We start from the raw sequence: 24,001 nt of genomic DNA, 5'->3' as shown, positions 1-24,001 counted from the left end.
AAACCTTGCTTGAACAATTTTGCACGACCTTCCGATTTCGACATTGCGATCATTGTTGCGACACCGGCAACTTCCTGTGTTGATCCATGGCCCATTTCGTTGGTCGAAACTACCACTGAACATCCCCGTATTTTCAGATTCAATCATACTCTAGATGCTTGTTTCAAGTCCTTCCACTCGAAAACTTTATTAATAAATACACCTGTGATACACGAAACTGATCAGTTTTCTTGATTGACCGTGACTTCCGATCAGGCCTACCACGTGTTATTCCACACAACATTCCACACGTGCCGCGACAATAATACCCGAGCCCCGCAGGGAGTAGAAGCAAACCATGGAACGGCCCTACCACTATTGTCATGTTAATAATACTCGCGTGCCTTCCTGACAATCACAGAGAGTTTTCATCTGCTTCGAATCACATACTGCTCAGTGCATTAATTCCCCTCCGTCAGGCAAGCAGGAAACTACTGAAATTTCGAAGGCAACAGTTAATTCCTACGAAAAAATACGGATTACTTCTGTAATTTTTTGAAGGTAGGTGACCGAGTTGTAGTAGACGTTACTTTACAACTGTTTCGCAGACGGCGTTAATGTGGCTAATTGTTACCAGTTTATTGGATATGTTCCGTGTCTTTGTTTGCCCAGCCGCGACCGGATTGGTAATTCGTTTTAATACACGGCCGATAGTGGCGCATTCAGTTTAAATGATTGGATGGATTGGATGTGCCTCTCAGTTCTGCGTTAGCACCTTTGGGATAAAGTACCGACGGATCTTTACTCCTGTTTGAAGCGATTTACCAGTTTGTTTACCAGTTAATTCTCGTCTGCTACGGATCCAGGTGATTTCTTTCATTGCAAGTGGATTTCTTGTTAATTTTCTTCACCATTCCTTCCACTCACTGCGGAACAACGGGACTATTGTTGTTTAAATCGTCTGCTCCAGATTGTCGTCTGCTTGGTATGGATGTGTTTATGTTGTCTGTCGTCTGCTAGTAACCGTTAGTACATATTATCCACGTATCGTCTGTTTGTATTGATCTTCGGCGGCGAGACTTAATAACGAGTGATAACCTATTGGGCAGCCGTCGACTACAGGGGACAAGTTTAGTGTGCGCTCGTTTTCAATCCAGTAGATGTGACTTGGCGACTTTAAACATCAGTTCAAAATGAATTAACCACGAGGTTTAATTTGTCTCACGGGGTAACTCCTGTTAAGCCTAAAAACCAGCAGAAGTCGTTTGGTACCGGTACACATCATGTGACATTCCATCACTGAGGATGAGGATACACGGCTTTGTATTTATTTTATTACCTGGTGGTGATGTATTTTCTTTGTGTATTTTCTCGGAAGTAATTTATTTTTTCCTTTTTCGTGCAGGTTGGTACAGATCAAAACATATCGCCGAGGACTATTGTGTGTATTCATTGGATTAATGCTTGGATATAATGACACTTGTCCTGCCCATGTCTCCCGTCGCTTACCAGTGTGCACTTAGGGAGGACACCCCAAACGATATCTACCCGACCTGGCCAGCGTCACAACCAAGGGATATCCAGATCAAGACAGGCTCGTGCTGTTATCAGTCTGCGGCAGCAACAATGATAGGACAGGCCCCCACCTCACACATGACAGGTAAACACACTTTTCTTTGTTTCATCATGTCAGCATTTTGTTCTGCAATATAAAAAAGTACAGTTTATAAACACGAGTTTGTTTATAAAGTGTCGCTGCCTTTATCGGGCGCGTGCGTTTGCCATGTCGTGTTAGATGGCATTCCATGGACTTAAAAACCTTTTAATGGCAATAAGATATGTTACGGGTCGGCCTGTGAATGTATATCACAGCTGCACATACATGTACTGGAAACTTTAAATTTTTTTCGAACAATGGTTTTGATATTAAGTTGCCTCACTCGCTCAGTGTGATGTCATTAGTCTGCGTGTCTATACGTGCTTCTCAGCACGAATATCCTTATATGATTTTCATCGATTTTACATATAGTAGTACATATACGCATGCATCACGAACAAGCGTCGAAAACTTGGCACTTCTGCTTCTGCGAAGCGTAACAAACAAACACAATGACAAAGCCACACGGGTGCTGCAACTAGCAAAACATACCTTAAAGTTGTTGGGCAGCATTCATTGCGGTGGCCGTATGTTATCAAAACATTCATAGGGACACTTAATGTGTGCAAAATAATTGAATTTATCATGACATACTTATCAACAGGCGCATTGTGAAATGATCTATCGGTGAATTTATCGACCTAATTTGTGTAATTATACGTGCTTCAAGGTGTTGACTTATTCTTATTGACGATGTAATTGACCTCGCTCGTAGACGCGATCTGATATAAAAAACAAAGCATAATATAATATTTTCTTTGTTGTGATTTGCGGGTTTTTAAATTTTGATTTGGGTTTTGTGTGGTTGATTTATAATCATATCGATAAATCATTTAATGTGAGCAACTGAAGAAGTCCGTATTGGCGCCCTCGAGTGTGGGTGAGTCTGTCAGTGGGTTTTAAGGTAAAAATCCTCGACGAGTGCCGATAGTAAGTTAGTGCAGCCTCTAAACACAATCCACTGATTCGTTGCTTGTTTAGCGATAGGCTTTATTGTGTATCGATGGCAGCCCCGGATTGTACAGATGCATGATGTCTTTCTTGTTTTCTCTCCAACAGATGATAACATAATTGTATTGCAGGGTCAAGGATTAGAAAACAGTGTCATCTACTGCATGTATAAATCACCTTTCTCTTCACAGGTTCTGGTTGAGGTACCGAGGCGAGTCACCCAACCAGAACTAAACCAAAGACCTTCACGATGGTCACGGTGTCAAAAAATAAATTGCTCCATTACAGTTCATATACTGTATATCATCCTCATATATGCACTGCATATACTTGCGTTAGGCGTGAGTTTATCACGATCGTATAGTATACCGTTTTTTTGTCGCCCACAACTCTCGTGGTGGATGGATCTACTCCGGTCGTTACGCATATCAAACCTACACAGTAAATGTATGTATACACATCGTTCATCGCTTAATTGATTGGCCTGCATGAGTCTAAAAGGCGAGAGGGTCGCCAAAAGTCCTTATTCACATATTGGGCGATAATATGCAATTTTCTAACAACGTTGTTTAATCGATCAGCTAGACAAAGCTTGATGTCAGGTCATGCCGATAGTTCAACGTTCAACGCGGACAAAGCTTGTCTATCGTTTAGTTTGATCTGGTTTTCGAGTGTCGCGTTGACATTCCTTTGCGTTGGTGGTGGGGTTCTCAGGTATATATCAAACAATGGCTTTCGTTCATAGATGATATGATAGTCGCGGTGAAATACAAGTGCTGATGGTAGCTGGCTGTAAAATACTGTAAAGATGGTCCAGTGACTTGCTATGTGGACGACGGTCTAAACGCCCATCTGACACGATGCGATGCCCTCTTGTTAATCCCGGCGGCCATTGACTCCATCTATTTGACAAGCAACAGTGGGTGTCCCGATCCACCACCCATTGAATGGTGAGCAGACGGCAGTATGAATCCTGATCTGGGGTGTTTGCCTTATGACATATTTATAACCACATACACTTATCTGGTACGTGACATTATCACAATACAATAAACCGTAGATAATTGCTATTAAATTATTAACTCTGCTAACAGTGTACGCGTAATGTTCATCGTGTTGCACATGTATACACTTCGGGTCAGGTTGATGCAGAAAATCGAATCTGTCAATACTTGGCACCAAATGTCACTGCAGTTCAAGAAGGAGTCACCGAGTAGACATATCTCTCCCAGGAGTAGCAAGCGTATAAATAACTCTGGTGTTCTACGACGATTTTTCTAGATCAACAGGTCAGACTTGCAAACATGCAGGTGGGTGTGGTAATTGTTTGGAAAACCGAAAACCGAATGCTGAAGTCTTGTAAGTAGATACTCGAAGCAAGAACAATCGCCTGCAACACAATGGCGCCAATTTGCCTTCAAAGTGGGTAATGGTGGCTACTGCCAATGTTACACAACCATTGTAAATCCAAGATTTATACGGGTTAACGTCAAATATATGGTTGTGATCTTGACAGACTGAAGGGTTCGCCAAACGCTGTCATCGTGGGGGTGTTATCGCCTATTGAAGCATGATACAAGTGTGGGAGGACTTGTCCGATAGCTCGTATCTTCCTCAATGAAGGTTAGTCATCAGACGCGACTTGACCTTTAGAAAAGTATCGTTTCGCCGGTGGCAGGAGACTGGTCTATATTGGTTTCAGAGTTGGTTTTGGGCGATCAACGTAGAAACTCGGTCATTCATCTAGTGCAGGAAGGCTTACGCGTAGGCTACGCCATGGATCGGTTTTCGCCAATGGCAGAAGACATAAACGACGGTGTGGGCCGAAACTATGGTCTCTTGTAGCTAAGTTATGACAGTAGCGCTTCCTGATTAAGACCGCTTGTCTGTCGGTGTTCCAATAATTTGATCCTCATTTTTCACACGACATAAATACCACAAGTAGTAAGATACGTTAAGAATATGCAGCCTTGAATGCTCTCTCGTGGTTCGTGGCAATGTTTTTATTATGGAAGTGACTATTTGGCAAGCCCGGCTCACCAAACAGCGCCTTTTTTCTGCCCTAGATGGAGAGCCGAACTCATGCATATTCAACCATCCAGGAGCTTATTATCATTCGTGGCAACACGGTCAGCAACACTGGAGTTACAGTGAAACGCCTTTAGAAATGCACACTAATGCATTTAACATGCTTATCAGTTAAATCACGTTTATGACTTTTTTTGTAGATCCATACAGTCATGTACATGTACATGCTTCTTCATGGATTATTGACCAAAACCCGAGTTTAGTAACAGAAATTGAATCGAGAGCGGGAAGTCGGCCATTGTGAAATATGCGCATATAAATTCGAATATATGACGTCACTGCTCTCTGATTGGCCAACATGCTGTAACCTCTCCGGCTCGCCAAAGAGGGTAGTATTTTTGCCCTGTTTGGCAAGCCCGGCTTGCCGAACAGGGTGGCTTTTTAGTGCTGTTTGGCAAGCGGCTCTCCAAACAGGACAAAAAAAGATGCCTGTTCGGCGAGCGGCTTGCCAAATAGACCCGGCCTTTTATTATACCTGGTTGTAAATGCTAAGTAATCTGAGCATGGTGGTTAGCTAAACCCCGCATTCACGTCAATGTGTATTGTGGTTTTAATTTACTGTAATGCACTCTCTTTGTCTGGACGGATCAACAAGTTAGAGGTTTTGACAGCTAGCATGCCAGACTCGTAATGTTTTTTGTCCTGGGGAATTATCGTCATCCAGGTACCATACAGTAGTGAACAAAATAGACTTCCTCTTGTAGGCTTTCCAGCTTCCACGCTGATCTTTAATGCCTTTGTCAGAAAAATGTATACTGACATTTTGCAATTGTCACAGTCCTTCGTCTGTCTATCCTGAACCTCCTGGTCTATACTGGTAGCCGCGCAAGGTGGTCAAGATTTCGTACACCGTTATTTTCCACTTTCTATCAACCTGAGTGCGAACACATCACGTCGTGTCCTTTAAAACAAACGAGAGTTCAATTTGAAGGAAAATCTACCCAATGATTCTATCAGTCAGATCTTGTGTAGAAATCTCCCTGATACGATGCATCCATTTGCTAAATTCTGGTATTATCGAGTATGACCGATGTGTGATGTAGTACTTGTATATAATAACCAGCATAAGCATAACCATATTATTGATCCTTTGGACCTAAGTATCTTCACTGTTAGCCTTAGTCGATTGGCAATGAAGGTGATGAGCTCTCCGCATGATTGGATCTCAGCAGCAACACCGCTGATCTCAGGTGTAAATGGAATGAGTATGTTTGAGCACTGTTGAGGAGGGGTTGGCATATTGATCTGATCGTGTCGGCAGGAGCAGTCGATGAGGTTGGTAAGTTATGGTCCATTTCTCGTGTTGCATGGGGATGGTTATCTGATGCACATCAATTTCAGAAAATATAACAGGGACCAAGAGAGGTGTTCGTGTTTGTCTTCTTTAAGGTATTGGGCGCTGTTTTACTGAACCATGGCCTCCAAGACTCCGTTCGTTCAAAACTTTGGAAATCAAACACGAATTTGGAAATTTATAATTGTTTAAATCCGCAATGAATATAAACTTCAACAATGCAGTTGTGTAAGCAGATATAAGATACTACAAATGCCAGGTTTCAGCGAATTTGCATGCGTAATTATTGCACTACTTTTCCTCACTGAGCCAACTTTTTAAATTGACTTGTGATTCCAGGCCTTATATGACCTAATATCATAGTTGTATAGGCCAGTTTCTGCTAAAAAATGATGAGAAAAATTGATACAAAGTTACTGCAGCTGGAACACTTGGCACTGCTCGGAAGGCCTATTTTTAGAAATTGGCAAACCGCATGTGTTCCAAGGAATGTGATCATCGTATCCGGTTGATCCATTTCCATATAAGCTATCAAATGCTTTGTCTGAACTTTATCGTTGGTTATCTAAAAGTTAACGATTATTATCATCAGACTCGGCGAGAGGTTTTTATAAGAAGTATATTATACATGTATGCTGGTTCACCATCATACGATGTGGTAAATCCAGTTGATCGATGAAGGGATTCGCTTCTGGACCAACGGAGGAAGAGTAACTGCCTAGACAGGTAAAGCTGGCAAGATGCTTGATCCCTTCTATCAACTACTGATTCCTTTTGATATATATCGTGAGTTGGAGTTGTTCTTCAAGCGTGATTCCTCCAAGGGGAGATCGATATCATAGTTGGGAAACCGCTTCACTTACTACAGTGACGTATATAATCCGTGGGCTAGATGTGTGGATCTAGCTCGGAATGGGTGTGGATCTTGATGGATAAAACATAATTGGATTATTCAATCAGATTGAAAAAAGCAACAATTCGCCTGCCATATGCCAATACCTTATTGGCTAAGGTCACTTTGATCAGGTACCAATGGCGGTAATTGGGTTAGTGGGATGTCTCCCACCTCCTGGTAATGTGTGTCATTTCCTAATTATAGAACCCGACATTTAATCAACTGGCGCGATTGTCCGACCACGTAGTCATTAGCGCAATAGCTTATGTCACGATTTCTGTCCGTCGAGTTATTGAACTCACTTGATGATATCCTGAGATAACTGGAAATTTTACACTATACACGTAGTTTGCAATCTGAGGCATTTCAAGCAGTCAAATAAATATGAAGCAAGCGAAAACTAAATACCCATTGAAATGACTGGGATTCGAACCCAAGACTACTGGATTACCGACCAGACGCCCTCCCCCCCTCCTATACTCTAACACATATTCTGAATAGTACAGCCAACAACAACACTGCACAGTAAACCTGGAACCTCGAACGTATCGGTTCCAGGAAAACTAAGGACAGCTGAATCAGCCTATCCGGCGTCTAGAAAAAGCCAAGTGTTCTTTGGTCAGGTGTACTAAATAAATAACCACCGCATGACTGGTACCGATGCGGCAGCTAAGTTTCAGAGTTGCGAAAAATCAACATTAGTTTTTCCAAAATTCATTGGTTTTACCAAGAGGAAATAAACTCTTTGTTTTACCAAGAACTGCCGTTACCTGTCAAGCCATCGACATTCATAAGCTACCAGGACGCTCATTGTGCATGGTTGACAAATACAGAGAAAGTCCAAGCTCCCCCGCATCACCCAACTCCTTTCTACCCTCACAGATGCGGGCTTGTATTCAAATTAAATACTGCAACTTTAATGAAATGGCGGCAGGCGGAATATTAATTTTCATTCGCCGCACTTATGAGAGTAATAATTAGGCCAAGTCGTGATCTTTACAATCAATCATAAATATAATGTAGGCTATATATACAATAAAGTGACTATATGTGTCAACATATTGATCTACGTTCGCGCTATCAAATCACGGAAGTTATTGTAGTTTTGTAACTATACCTTTAACCCGTTTTTTTATGCGTCTAAGTTCTTCGACACATCCGTGAGGCAGCGAACAAGTTATTCTTGGATTCTGTTTAATTATAATATAAAGAGAAAACTGTCAAGTGGGGTTCTCAACAGGCTTGTTGCCTGCCAAAAGATGTTTGGAATGCGTCCAAACATGCCACGAGCGTGGTGATACAGAGTCTTTAGAATGTTAAGAAGAAAGATAACCGAGCCTGCATGCTCAGTCGTAATACTTCATACACTGCTGATTTTACATTGACAACCTTTTGTACGAAATATCAGCAGGGGCTCTTGCGCCATTCTGCTCTGTGGCTAATTAGTCATCCAGTCCCAACATTGATTTTGCTATGTTTTTTCGTGTGCTGTTGCTGTACATCAATCAGTGCTTTGTTCGTAATATATTTTTTCCGTCTGCTCAAGTTTGAGGCTTATATTTTCATAATATTTTGGTTTGGTTGGATTCACCTGGTTAAAAACACACTATATCAACTTACTGGCTAAAATCAAATACAAAAAAAATTGGAAGATCGATGATGCTCTTATATTTCCACCCGATATTAAGTTGAACGTCCCATCCATTTCGTTCATCGGTGAGCATACTCATTATGCTATTCTGTTACAATAACCTGATACTTAGCACTTATTATTTCATCATTCAACGCTTTAGTTCCTATTCACTGAAAATTTCCGTTCGAATCATTGCCATCACAAAGGTTTTCCTCATCATTGATATGTAAATGAAATGGCTGCTACGATGCTTTCGAAGCTAACCAAGCGAAAGCTGTTATTTCTATTTGAGATCAACTTGAGAAGGCTGTTCATCGTAAACTTTCCTTTGTGTGGGGTATCTGGGACATTTTTCGTGTTTCGACAGATTCTGCGGACACTGGATATCAGGCCAGTTTGTATTAGATATCAATTACCATTGACAGGTATTGGATAACGGTGATTTAGTGATTACATGTTGTTTGTGGCAGTACATTGATTTGATAAAAGAATGTGAAATTTGTAAATGAGATACTTTGCCTCACCTTCGACTGAATTGATTGTACAGTTTAAACAGATTTTGACGGACCTGCCCGAAAAATCCATTGCGCAAGTGTACGATATTCGGGACATCTGCAATGTTGCCCTACATTTTAGGTTTAGGCCTACTTTCATCACTACATCAGACTCAAAAAGTAAACATTACTTTTTAGAGTGTTCATTTGAAACCCGATTTTAATGAGGTATTTAATGGGGTTCGTGCTATTATATGCATGATATATACCTCGTATTAACCTACTTGTAATTCTTCTTGCGATTCTTATTGTGCCACTTTTCAAATATCATTTGCCCAGAACCTGATTCATATTGGTCATGCCCTGCCCGGCATTAGTGAGCACATTAATCTTTGATACGGTTTATGTTGTACTACTTGACTGTTGTTCGACGATAGTCAATACTGCCCGAGGCTAAAGACCGAACTGTTTGCCTACATTCAGAACTGATTACAAAATCCATAATACATGAAGCGATTTCACCACGTTTCAGAATGTCACCAAAAATACAAATTAATATCGGCGTATATATGCCACGAAAGTATACCATGAAGACTGTCACAGCAATATTTTTTCTAATTTTTTTACGCTGTCTCACCTGTTGCCAACCTCTTGCCAGACTTCAACACTACTGAAACCACCAAAGGTATTCTAAATTGAAGTAATGATATCTATGAATATCTGAACACTGGTTGTTTTATCAGTTCTTGATATCGAATACCACGCAAGATTGCCGGCGGTTTGTCTTGGCGTGACGTCAGACAAACGGGCCTCAAGGCAGATCGTTTTGTCAATAAATTGGATTGCATCGTGATATGCTTTCCGCACTGAATGCATTCCTGGTATTATCACCATATAAGTGGATACGATCTTTGTATATCTTTATATGGGTTATTCATTCAATATCTCACCTGAAAGAATGGCTGCGATGTCAGGTATTGTCATCATTCAATGCAATAATACTACCAGCGTGTGTAGTTAGTAATAAAATGAAAAAAATGCTTTGATCTTTATTGAAATTGGGGCGGAATTGGTCACACACTTAAAAATCCTTCTTATCATTGACCTCTTACAAAGGATTTCACGGTATCTCCTTTTCAAGTTGTCAATATTAGAGGAACAACAGTTATGGTTTTGTCGGGGGCTATCTGTTATTGTACATGTATATCACCAAATTTTCGTGCAACTCGAAAATTTCTGAAAAAAATAAATTTTTACGATTTACCTTTTCTTTAATCCCGAGTATCCGAGAAAAAAAAGGTAACGCACGCAAAAATTGGCACCTGGCGTCACGGCGTCAAAAACGTGATCCCACTCCCCTCTTTGTTTGTCGAATATGATAATCAGTGGGTATCAGTTGTAAACAGTACACTTACAGGACATTCAACTCTTGAATTTATAATCATGTTTGATTGATGAGCCATCTGTTTATACACCATAAACATCACACAGCATTGGCGACTAATGTCTCGCTTGTGCACTTGCATGCTCCTTTATACAAATGCACGATTTTGTATTTAGTTCCAGATGGTGTATGGTCTGGAAGTACTGTCATGGCTGCGGCTGCCTGTACAGCTGCATTACAATACACCCTGTCGTGAAAAGATGAACTGTAGTTGTCAGGTGTACGTATCTATAATTATCAAAGCCATGATGTGACAGATGACAGTGTTATTGACCTTTATATAATGAGCGAGCTGATTCTAACGTACTGTAGGATATGCCTTTTATTACACTGTAATCGAGCCTTTCATGATTACATTGAGTCTGATATGGATTTACTTTTGACATGATTTTATGATATTCTATTTTATGCTTCTCTTTCAAATCAATATGATTGCTGAAGATTGGCGCTATCAAATCTTGTGTATACTGGGTGTCACAAAATGTGTTATCATCAATTTCCTTTTCGAATCGACTGTCCATTGAAGGGATACTCGCGTGTTCACATGTCCAAATTGCATTAGCCCATCAATATTGTTGGTTATCCAGTACAAAAGTAGCTATAATTGGCCGTTTATGAATCAACCCTATAATTGAATGGTAAAAAAAGTAAAAGTTGTTTTGGAGCACCCTGTAGTCAACGCAGTAGACTCATCAAGTGTATGCTTTGGACATAGAAGTGGCTGTATACTGTCGTCAAGCAAGAAAATATAAACCAAACGGAAATACCATTGATTATGCTATGCTTTTTTAATTACAATTGTTAGCATTGGCCTTTGCCTGACCTGCGACCTTATATTGTTTAAACAATTTCGACATAAGCCAATTTTGCTGTTGGACGAGCAATGCGCCTATTCAGTCTAAATTCCTTGGAACAGCATTGCCAGCTTACTAACGTTGTGTACCTTTACATTTAGACTGTTTACTAAATGTTTGGCGTGTGTTATAACTTGAACTCGAAAGGCCTATCGAACATGAATTGGAAAGTGGTCTGTACGTTTGTTCAAGTTTACATGATATGGTAATTGGGTCAAACTAATTTTCTGATCGGTCATCGGCGATAGTGCCGTCATCTACTAATCGAGCAATGGGACTTGAGTGATAAAGGCCGGAAGTCAACACTGCCATGTCTTGGGTAACATCTATTTCACACTTCAGACGCGACCCTCTCATTCTTTTCCTGGTACTCTCTGTCTATCAAGAACTGATAAAGACATATCAGTTCTTGCAATTATGGATTTTATTCTTCGATAAAGCGGTCAAATGAATGAATCGAAATCACAGTTGAGCGAATTCACTACATAAAACAAGGCCAGAATGAAGCGATCGATCATCGTAATCGGTTCCCGGTATTGGGTCGGCAAGGACACTGAAAAACCGTCGAAACTGATTGTGGTTGCACGACAGTTCAACTCGGATTGCTGTAAATCATTGATAAAGACCACTGATCTAGTTATCCAAACAAAATACAATATTTTCTTTTTTTATGACAGATGACATTTATCAGCATTTATCAGCATTTATGACCTTTTGTCTTTTTTATATATGTAAACTAGTATGTAATGTCCTATCATCGTCATATAGACCAGTTTAAGTTACAAAAATAAAAACCATGGTCTCAGTATAATAGCGAGTTGATATATGCACATTGTCTCCAGGTCGGGAAAAAAATGTCAATAAAGTACTGGATTGCGACAAAAATGTACTGGCACAATGACCCCGGGGCGGGCGGGTGTCATTCGTGCTATGTGCCGTCTGATATGGCGTGTGTACATGATAAATTACACCCTGCTGGGCTGTTGAAGTAGACAGACTATCCAATGATTGCTACACTTGCTTTCTGCAAAGAGCGGGATACGGGTGCCAAGCTTTTTTCTCAATTCTAAAAACACATCCAACCAATGTTGAAGAGATATGCCCCTGAGTTGGTCATACCTATAATTTGGTTGACAATGGCTCCTTCTGTTCTTCTCTTCGTGAGATGCTTTACTGATTCTCTCGGAACCCACTTACACCTGTTACATTTTTGCTCTAGTTGCTGGCTTCTGCCAGCGTTCATCGTCCCACCAGATGAGTTATGCACGCATGTGTAATTCGAGAATAAATCTGTCTCATATGGCGTGCCGTTTCGCATAATTAGCATGCAACTCTGAGGCTTCGTTTAATATATCAGCGCAGAGAGGGAGAGAGATAGCCACTGGCAGACCGATCCGGTTATCACTAGCACGCACATTAGAAGTTGTCCTACATCCTGACATAACCTACTCCGCCTCTCGATATTTCAAATTAGTGTATACGAAACCTGATATCAGGATGGTTTTGCTATGACTATGACGTATTCTTAATTGTTTTACACCGTAATATATAACCGTGTGCATTCTCATTTGAGTCTCTTTTCTTTCTTTCATTCACTGTACAATTCAGTGGCATCATTGACAAAAGCTAGTGTTGTCAGTGTTATAAACCTTTACATTTTACTGTTGCTTTGTTCTGACACGATTTCTATTTTCTCATTGGCAGGTGTGGCGGTGTCAGAGAACAGTGTGCCAGGCCGTCCATGTCCAACAGACGACCCAATGACTGGGAAGCGGCAGATGGCTGAGGTGCCCATGAACCTGTGTGGACACGTGGAAGGCCGGACCTCCATTATGGCCCCATTGGGAGGGTTAAAGCGTAAACTGGAAGAGGAACCAGACTGTGCGGAAGCTGAGTTAGGTTTACGGCCGAGGAAGATATCGCCATATCTCAACACGCCGAAACAACGCCGCGAGGAACGGAGGAAAATACTACGGATTTCCGTACAGAAACTTCGCGCTATCGACGACCCGGAATTATTCCTTCGGCGCTCAGTGCTCATCAATAATACAATGAAACGTATGCAGCAGGAGATCAGAGAGGAGAAGATGAGGAAAGAATTCTATGGGTTCACTCCATATGGTGCCTTCATCAGGCGCCGCCCGCATATAGGATACGACGTCATGAACAATAGCTATCTCTCTCCATACGGGCATCACATTTTTGACGATAGCTTATCCTTGGCGCCAGCGCCACCTAGTGACTGTGATAAATTAGCTGAGGATGCACAAGCGGACAGTATTCTCCACAGCCTTAGCACCGATGACAATATACCATGCCCCATCACATCAAATACTTGTACGTTATCCGCGACATCACCGCTGACGTCAGAAACTGCTAATCCACTTCCAATAACATCAGACACGCAAAAAACATCACCATTGACATTACCCGACTGTGCGAAAAGTTCACCGGATTCTTTAGTTTCAAATGACATTTTGATCGAAAATAACTCGTTTGCTGCGAGTCCGGTTGATCCGATTGAACATTGTCAGACTTTAGAGAAACAAACGAGCCAAAGTGAAATGATGGAGAACGTTTTTAATAAGCTCATATCGGCGTTATCAGAGTCATAGCAGAAAAGTACTTTCGGTTTTTTTTGGCAGAGAAATTACTTTTTTTGTACTGAACTGCTAATTGATTGGGAATGAGCTGCGCATCAACGGACGCTGCTGGTGTAATTTTCACACGAGTGACCAAATTCCGTCAGGTCACTTGAGTTGGTCCATCCCAAAAGGTGTACATATTTACTCCAGTCAGCCACAGTCCCGTTGACGTGTTTCTGGTTTTAATGGGTTTATTGGTTGTGCCCCGGGGACAGGTCTAGGAGATGGTGTTCCATACCCGTCCACTTATGTGTTCGATTAGGATGCAGATGAGATGTCCGCTGTCATACTACACAAACTCTATAGTTGGCTGGTAAACGCTGATGAACAAAAAAGCGTATTCTCGTCAACAGCTGCTTCAGTTTGTTTCTCACTAAGTTGATTGGTCATGTTTGAAGCGAAGCGAGGATCATAGTTAAATGCCAAATCCAGGCTTAAAGTGTTAAATCAAAAGTCAGGAACTTTAAACGATTTACAATCAAAGTAAGGCTGGGACAAGTCGATTACCTGAACTAATCAATGTATTTAAATTGTAATTAAAGTACTGGGTGATCATGAACACATCATTAAACAATGGATTACGACTAAGTTATCACGGAAAAAATCCTTGGTTGTTATTTCAGAATGGACAATTTGTTAGCACGGATATATCAAATCAGGATTTATCATTATTTACATGACTTACTGAAAAGTAACTATAATGTGACCGATACCTGGGGCTGCAATCACATGGATTCGAGGGTGTAATTCCGCTGTGTGAAAAGTTCATTACGCTAAAGACATTATAAGTCGGTTAAGTCGGATCGAACGCTATAGTGGCATTAATGGGATTATGAACAATGGACCTCCAGAATGTGACACTGATCACAGTGCTAAATTAGTTTCACACTGGAGAACGATTGTCTTATTGCTGTGTCGAGACTTTTTCGATATTTGAACGATCATTTTAGTGACCTGGGACTCAATTCGGATGCATTCCTTCATAATGAACGCTGGATATGACTGTATAGTTACTGTGCATTTAATATTTTATTGCAGGCGATTATTTACTTCCATTTTGATTTCCACAAATGACTTCATTGAAACATTTGTAGGCGCAAGGATATTCACCACAGCTGGTTGTATCAAAATAATAATTTTTTTACAGTCACAATTACAATCTTCTACTGCATTATGTGTGAGAAGGGAAAAGGAGCCCAGTGTAGTTTTTGACACAACCTGTATGTCATACCAGCCATATTGGTAAGTGAGGTTATCAACTGCCAAAAGAAGAGCTTTCATCACACCATTTCCAAAAGCAATTTCCTTGTCGGATAATGTGCCGCTGAAATCATTGGATTGGCCAACTGAGAACTGTTACTGTGACTTCCTAAACCCATTCCGTCTGCCAGCGGTTGCGTGTTACTTCCTTGTGTCAGGTTCGCTTCTTTATTGGGGTAGTTATTCCACCAACTGACAGTGGTAAAGAATATCTGTGAATGTAGGCGTGAATCATACAACCCACATCCTGGTCCATCATTTTCTCAACATTTGATAACTTCCAATCAAAAAGCTTACAATAGTCAAATCAGCATTTACACGTACATGGATTTCTATACACAAGTCCTTGACACCTTTAAGTCGAGATTGGTTGTAAGATTTATGCATCAGTTATGGAACATTTTAATTTTCTTCCTGGTTTAGGGAGGCTTGAACTACAGCCGCATATTTCACCATGCTTTCAACTTCGATATCTGTATTATCATCGGTTCTCCTGCTGTCAAACCCGTATCACATATCCTTCTCGTTAATTGTAATTGATTTCATTAAGGACTGGCTTATTTCCGTTTAATCAAGTTTGGGTACTTTTACCATGATATAAATTACCTACGAATGTGTTGTTGCAGGAGAGAAACCGCGTGGACTGAAATTATTAATGGCGACACTCCCTTCACGCAAAATGGCGGCTATACTAACTAAAAGTAGGAAATGCTGGTATTCCCTTCAATCAAACAATCGGGGTTTTGATCGAAATCTCTTTTGGGGCTATTTCTGACGATTTTGACAATGGGCTATTTCTTCACCATCAGTATTTAGCAGATGCTGTGGCCGGTCAGGTCCCCAGACAAAGAAGGCAATATCTCCGGTGTTGCTTTTGGTGGCGTGCGTGCGAGCAGCACGGGTATCCGTCCCTCGAGGCAGCGCGAATACTCCGATGTCTCGTCCGCTATGGACGTGTTATTTCACGCTAGCGTTCTCCAATTCACCAGCAACCTCCATTGAAAAGCATCCGCAGACAAAGACCACGCAAGGATGACCTTTCAGCATCTCAAATGGTTGCCATGAACTTTAATGAGGGATTGTCGCCAAACCGTCGATAATTTAAAAATTCAATGAATAATACTGTCTTTGATGATTTCTCAAGGGAGGCTGTGATTGTGTTCGCCATTGTTGTCAGCACCTGCAAGCAACTTGTTTTCACATGGGATTTTTCTTCATGTCTTGGCCAGGCGCGCTGTGGTTTCTTTGTGGTGCCTTTTAACGGGAATTACTTGCACTTGCTTACACATGTAATGAAAATCATGACCCGTCTAGTCGTCTATAGGTACTTAGCCAATATGGCCAATACCAATCCATTTAATGCTTTGTTTAATTTCCTGGCCAGAATAGACTTCGTGATCATTAATGTACCTTGGGGTGTAGACTTGTGTTTCATACTCGCTTAGAAATAAAGGTTATCCAGGTTTTTTTTACGGGCACGTGTGATAAACAATGATATATCGTCACCCGTTTCGACGGTTTTCTTGAGGCATTTTAGTCGCAAGTGTACCGTTTAAAGTGCTAAATGGGTGACACATAATGTGACCATGAACAAACCCTGGAAAACCTCCAAGAGTGGGCGGCACACAAACACGCTTTTGGGTATTCCAATATGCACTTTCAAGGAAAGCACATGGGAAGGAAGGAAAATCGCTTAACCTTGGTCGCCCGTTTTACATTCGCACGCACTTGTTATTTAGGTCGAAACCCGTTCTTCTCTTTGTCGAGTGGCATTTTACATTTCCATTCTTTGAACTTACTTGCAAGCTGTCAACACGCGAAGACCGAGTAATACCAAGAATTGATAAAGACAAGTCTTTGTTAATTCTTGGTATATCAATAATCTCCTCAGACTGCCTAAAAAGATGAAGGTACCACCACTCGAGTTGATGAACGATTCATAATGCTTCCATCTAAATTGCAACATACCTAGTCAGTTTGTTGCAATTTTACAGTTGACATAAAAACAAATGTATACACTCCGGGCTTTGAGATATTCCTGTTCCAAACTCCCATGTATATTTTATTAAAAACAAAAACCAAGTCGCACACCCGCGGGTTCGCAACAAAGTTTGGACACACACTCTCAACTTAGAAAACTCTTGGTATTGAACAATGCAACTATTATCGTACACCTGTAAGCCAAATATAGGAAAATGAAAACCTAATTCTGAACAATGTAATAACCTGCACAGTAGATTTCTATTATAGTATTATCGATTTGTTACGGAAGTACATATCACCTTACAATGAACGCTCGTAGGCTGAGAGAGGACAACGCTTAGAACAAAAGCTTCACAAGAACAAAACAAAAATCAAATAGTCACAGTAACTCCCGCCGGGTCTTCCTATAGTGATAGTGATGGATTTCAAACATCACAGCACAGTCATTATAGATTATTTTAAGGTAGTGACATTTGATGTTGTTTTGTGGTTCAACTCCGCTTCGATTTAACAGCCACTAAAAACACGGATTAGATTATTTCTAATCGCGGAAAGTCTTTAATTAGCAAATGCTAGAGTTTGTTACCTCACACCTTGATTTATCTTTCAAAAGGTTAACGCGTGTCATCTCTGAGAATAACTCAAACATGTCCACAGCTTTGTAATTAATTTTGACGAAAGCCATATTTTTTTCTTATTCTCATTTGATTTCAAATGCTGTAACTTGAGAGAATTTGAATCTGGTGTCCTTGAAGCCCAGCCAAATCTAACATCCTAAAATGGAAATGCTTCTGAACAATGTCACACATTGTGTGACCGGAATTAAATAAAATCATAATGGCTTTTTGCATTTTTGATAGCTGGAGGCTAAGTAGCTACGCAGTCGGGGTTGAACTGGTGATGAACCGTTTGAACGCTGCCGAGTAGGGTCGAAGAATCGTCCACCTTCCTTGAGGCTAACATATTTAATCAAGGACTGATGTGATCCCGAGTGGTGATTTAATTGTGAAGTGACAATGTTATCATCCCTATCGAAATGGGATGGTGGAGCGCAAACAAAATGGCGCTGCAATTGTTTTTCAACCTTTTTGATGTAGAGAGTGTTGAACGAATGGGGTGCTTCTTGGCAACATGATATTAACAAATACTTTAAAGATGGTTCATGGATTTCAAATAAGAAATTGATACTCGGGTTCAAGGCCATTATTGACCAATCTTTATTTATAGGCTAACGGATGCCTCTTCTGTATTCAAATTCTGAACTTAAACTGGTTACAGCGGCAGGATGTTTTGTACAATATGCAGCTCCTTTTGACCACTTGCTCCTCGAAGAGAATACAATAACTTTGCAGGATGTGTGTGTCAGGTTGCCATGACATAAATGTAACGGGATACTCCAGGGTTTACTTTGATTGGAAACAAACTTCGTCGAAATGATCCAAAGTGTAACAACAAGGTCGGGCGTTCTTGTCCAGAAGCTGACAAGAAGATGTTTTTCAGGAGTGATCTGTTTAATTTTTGCATGACACTTTAAAAACAACCGTTAAAAATCAGAAAGAAGCCAGTTGGATTTGTCATACCCTAATCCAGTTACTCTGTAATTTGAATAAGTTGTCAACACTTGAAATGTTCAGACAAGAACAACTTTATAGACAGCTGTAGGTGCTTATGAGCCCCGGCTTTGGTGCCTCAGCTCTGTGTGTGCAACTTGCAGTGCTTCTTGTTTATTCATCACATAGTTGATCAATACTTAGGCTTTGTCAGACCTTTTGAAATTTCAAACTTATTTCATGGTTTAATAGTTGAAACACGTATAAAAATGCCTACCATATGGCGGATATTGCGCAAAGGGCTAACAAACCTGGCAGCTACATGTAGAAAGAAATCACGTTTAATTTTGATTTGAAGCCAGAACCCCGCACCCGCCCCTCTCCCCGACCCAATGAATATGCAGTGGCGGTCTTGTCATCGTCCATGCAGTGTCCATAACGACTACCCCGGGCCCTGTTGACCTTACCAGCAATGCTCTCTCCAGACAATTCAACCACCATTACCGGCGACGCTATCCGCCAATTGAAGATTTACGACTGTCTGTCACATACATACATCTTGAATATTTTATACGCTCCATCAGGATGCTGAGACAAGCTGCTGTAATCTAAATCCTCATCTTCTTCCAGAGAAGAGAGTGGCTTTGTTTTATCATTTCTGCTGATCGGCGCACCTCCTGTTTATGGCGAAATGCCTTTCATACAAGCAAAGTTTATTAACACGCCACCCATAAACATTTATGCCCTGTAAAAAAACAACGAACACTCTTTGAAATAAAGATTTTTGAGCGTCTGAAAAAACCTTTAGGGTTTTTGTCATCACAGATATGCAGCTCCTAAAGGTTTTTTCAGGGAAATCAAAAATTCTTTGAGGTTTTTCACAAGGTCTTAGTAAACTTCAGGGTTTTTTCATTTCCTGAAAAACCTCTAGGGGTGCATGTTCGCGTTGGCTGAAAAACCCTGAAATAGTTTTTAAACGCTTAAAAATGCTTATTTTTGAGCACGTCTTGGTCATCCGAATAATGCCATCAAAATATTCAAATAATGCCATCAAAACATCACCAAATGATGTTGAGGGTTATGTGATCCGATTAGCAAGGTGCGCACAATCTCGACCGTAAAAATTATAACAACTCTGCGGAGCGAATGTTTTTTGAAATTGACGAAATTGTAAACGTAGCGTGTTACAGACCAGTAAAGCATCGACAAAGTTTATGGCGTACTTAGTCTGTCTTAGCCGAGTATTCCTGGTTTATGTGAACAAGAGAACTGGGTGTCTATTCTTCCGATAAAATACCATCGAGTTGTGTGATAGCTTGCAAACGGTAACACCAATCCATGTCCACGCCAACCTAAGCATACTAATAATAACGTATTGATCAGACGAAATGCATTGAAAGTGATGGAAATTGAAACCTCGAGATTTTGCTCCAGTTCAACTTTGCCTGTTTGGCGTAGTATAACCGTAAGGTATGCACCGCAGATACGTTCAATTTACATTGGTGCGAACTCGATCCATCTGTTCTTTGGCTCAAAGTGCTAGAAAACCTACCATATCTTTCACGCAGGTTTCCGCCTCGTAGTTTACCTTCAGAGAGATATCAGTTGTAACATTTACTGCGTTTGATGGCTGTGACGATTTTTTGCCTTCGCCGTTTATGCGGTTTATTCATTTGCTTTGCTATTGGAAAGCTATGAGGTATCTGCAGCGTGAGTATACGGCATTGCTTGAAGCGGTAAACAAAGGAAAGCTTTTTAGGCGATCAGATTTTTTGGATGCGATGTTCACAGAGGTGTTACAAGGTTTTTTTTGACAGGTAGCAAAGTGGTGCAGCATTTTCTTAAACACTTCAGCTTCAAACAAACTTTATCAGCCTTTACGAATCGAATGCTGATGAACTTTATGATTTACAATGTTGTGTTGATGACTGATTTAAAATTGATCCCGTCATTGAGTTCGTTCTAGATTATTAGTTGGAAATGTAATGAAATCAAAACGTGAGGCCTATTGTCTTGAAACTCTATCGAACTGTCTGATGACCAAGGGAATAATATACAATTGGGGAATACGGCCATTAACTTGACAACCATCCGATACTTGTCACTTGTCCATTACACAAATGCACTAAAACTGCTAGTGCATATTACATTCATGCGGTGAGGACACTCAGTCATATTTTGATGCGAGTGATCATTAGTGCTTTAGAAATAAACCTCGCTGTGGACCATAGTAGTTTCCTTAATTACCCAGTTCTCCAAACCAATCAATTAGTACAAAATTTGACATTTAGAAGTAAAACTATTAATATTTATCATGATATCACGCGTGTTAACTGTGGCTGCCTTAATTTATCAGTTAAAATTTCACAAAAAATGTCCCTGCACATTTTGATAGCGGCATTAAAGCCACTATAAGTCAAAAATAACTATCAGCTGTGAATTAATGGTGGATTATAAAGCGATAGGCAGTGCATTCTTCAACATCAGTGAAAGTGGCATCGACTTGGAAAGTCATTACATGATTAGTGTACTGCTGTATTAGTACAAATCGCTTCTCGTCAAGGGTTCTAAACCTGCAGCGGCATGACACGCCTTCAATATTAATTTTGTATGAATTGTAATCACTCGCGTTAAGTTCATTAATTCGGATGTGATGGTGAGTCCTGGAGAATCCCATACATAAATGAGTCAGCGCGTGCGGTAACTGCCTAACTGACTCATCCCGATTAGATCTCCCTGCCAGGATTATTAGTGAGCTGGTGACAAATTTCAAGAAATACGAAATGCACTATCGGGGAGATTCTGGGGAACAAAGACTAAGGTTTGATTTATGGCTTTGTAGAAACACATTGTTACCACTAGGACTCATAATGGAGTCTATTGTTGATGCTGCGTGTCTCCTTTGTTTGGTGACGATCCCGTGGAAAGGGGTTGTCCGATGGAGATGATGGCGCGGTCCCCGGGGCAAGAGTGCCACTGCCATGCTACATTGGTTCATCACAGCCACTCAAGGGCTGACTCCACCGGGATTAACCGCCTGCTTCACCTCGGCATCCATTTTGATAACAATCAGTGGTATTCATCAGCCATCTTGGAATTTGCCAATAACGACCATTATGTTTTAAAAAGCGAATAAAAAACAGTTTATTATTGAGTGTTAAATGAGACGATTTTAGTTTAAAGATGTTACGGCAAATCACATCATCACCTTTTATTAACTTAGCGATTGCACTGACAGTGAGCGTTAAAAGGAAAGGTTGTGTCTCTTTTATCTTGATTAAAAGTGTTAGCTTCATTTACACTCCTTGCTAGTGGTAACTTGGCAACAAAATAGCATTACATTGTTACCAACATCACTCGGTGCTTTTATCAACAATACATGAAATAATCGTTAAGGTTAGTTTTTGGTAGGACGTTACCAATATGATATTTCCTGATCGCCTGTATCTTTTTGTCTTAGTTTGGCCCGGAAACCGATTTATTTTGACCACAATTATTTATTCACGAGTTGGGAAAATAGCTGAGATGTACGCAATAAACTTAAACGCCGGGCTCTAATGATAAAAATGCAATTTGCAACATATATCATTGGAGAGTAAACTGGTTTACTGTGTGAACTCACAAAATACTTTCAGACTGACCTTGACCCCGTGTACCGAAAGCAGCCCACTGTATCTTGTGTTTTCTTGTAACGGACACTGAGTTATCACTGTCTCCAAAATCGGAGACATGCTCAGAAATATTTAGTCCTAATGAATTCTTGATAGTATGTAGCCTGAGAGAGGTTCCACAGTTAGTATTCATTGAGAGTGATTTTGTTTATCGCCTGCCGAGAAGCCGGTTAGTCTGCTTTATCATTAGCAATGTTAGTCTTGTGTAATTCCCCGGGAGACTGCCTGAGAAGTTTATGTCAAAACTTGTACTCGTATCCAGAGCATTATGTCAAGGAATGATTTGTACATGTATGCATCATATTTATTGAGTCCCAGGATAAATTATTTAATATTTTAATAATAACGACTGTTGTTGAGTTATTTATTGATTGCGTTAATGGTTCGTCTCTCTTTATCGCTCGTTTGGGTCTCTTGATGGTTGTGTGGCCGTCTGGATAAGAGTAGGACTTCAGTGAGACTTGTGGAGTGCAAGAGAGTGGGGATATCTGATACTACATCACGGGTACTACACCATGGAGAGTGGGCGCCGTGGTTATGGAATCGAATGGAGTAAAGGTGACCGGGGAAGAGCAGTGCCACAACTGCTTCATGCCAGCTTAGGGGGGAAGAGCACGAGGCGTGTGGGCAATTTTTTACCCCTCCCCCATCCAGCTCTTCGGCGAAATTTCACCAGTAGCTTTTTTGTCTTTTTTGCTTGCAGTGCTCAGCACGATTTCCATGACAACAGTCGTTGTGATACTCTTGTTTATTATACTTATTTCTGGAAGTGCCATCGTGCTATCATGCCGTCATACCGGCATTGAACGTCTGTCCTGAAGTCTCCTCTTTTAAAGGATGGATAAAACGCGCAACGCTGGTATAGATCGGCATGTCGGGCTATTAGAGTTATGTCGGTCATTAAAAATCCACTGTTGTCTTCTACGCGTGGTGAACTGGACCAGTTCCCATCGACTGTGACCGATACACTTTCCATGCTTCACGTATGAGAGAGAAGCAACCGTTACGTACCAAAGCGGACAAGAAAAGACAATATTCCATTAATGATTAGATATAGATCCATCGCCTACCATTCCTCGCAGACCTACACCTTCGCTCCGATTACTTAGCATGCTTACGGCGCATAAAGGAAATAAAGATGATCTTTTCCCCATCCTTAGATTGACTCATCCTCGGCGCAGCTTCCCCGAGAACCCTTCAAAGGTCGCTGGAACATTGATTATCCATGTAGGACTCTCACACGTCACGTATGGGCATCGCAATGAGTCGTGACTACCATTGAAAATCCATCCCCGTGGATTATCGTAAAGGCATAAATCAGGTTGGAACATGAGTCGGGTTGGGGAAAACTCTATCGATTGTGATGCCTGGTGAGGTGATATGATTGAAAAAAATCATAAGTCTAGACATGTATAGATATGTATGCCGACATTAAATACATAGTGGATATGATGACACAGACAGTTAAAATGATTTGGTGCAAACAAAGCGCCCCAAACTGTTCCGATCAACAGCAAATACCACTAGTGGTTAAGATGCAACATTAAGTTCTCCATCACGCACCAGTACGAAAACAACCAAATTCCAATTGCTGTCGCGGAGA

The 24,001-nt window shown here is 40.8% G+C and overlaps 1 protein-coding gene across 3 annotated transcripts; it reads left to right on the top strand.

Moving 5' to 3' along the window:
* The first annotated feature begins 447 nt into the window (after nucleotides 1-447).
* On the top strand, nucleotides 448-22,712 carry LOC135484111 (uncharacterized). 3 transcript variants are annotated; one of them, XM_064765241.1, is made up of 3 exons: nucleotides 448-540; nucleotides 1,385-1,639; nucleotides 12,994-22,712. In XM_064765241.1, exons 2-3 carry the CDS (start codon nucleotides 1,453-1,455, stop codon nucleotides 13,902-13,904), a joined length of 1,098 nt encoding a protein of 365 aa, XP_064621311.1. In that variant the 5' UTR covers nucleotides 448-540; nucleotides 1,385-1,452; the 3' UTR covers nucleotides 13,905-22,712. The 3 variants fall into 3 exon arrangements, with proteins under 3 accessions (XP_064621311.1, XP_064621312.1, XP_064621313.1); XM_064765242.1 differs by lacking the exon at nucleotides 448-540 and adding an exon at nucleotides 725-1,004; XM_064765243.1 differs by lacking the exon at nucleotides 448-540 and adding an exon at nucleotides 774-845.
* Nucleotides 22,713-24,001: the final 1,289 nt, after the last annotated feature.

The sequence above is a fragment of the Lineus longissimus genome, chromosome 3, assembly GCF_910592395.1.
Source record: "Lineus longissimus chromosome 3, tnLinLong1.2, whole genome shotgun sequence".
Classification (NCBI taxonomy): Eukaryota; Metazoa; Nemertea; class Pilidiophora; order Heteronemertea; family Lineidae; genus Lineus; species Lineus longissimus.
This window is presented reverse-complemented; position numbering and strand designations above follow the sequence as displayed.

Excerpts from the sequence above, each read along its gene's own strand:
- LOC135484111 (XM_064765241.1), top strand. The coding sequence starts at position 1,453 with ATGACACTTGTCCTGCCCATGTCTCCCGTCGCTTACCAGTGTGCACTT. Across the intron at positions 1,640-12,993 it reads CCCCACCTCACACATGACAG|GTGTGGCGGTGTCAGAGAAC; the intron begins GTAAACACACTT and ends TCTCATTGGCAG.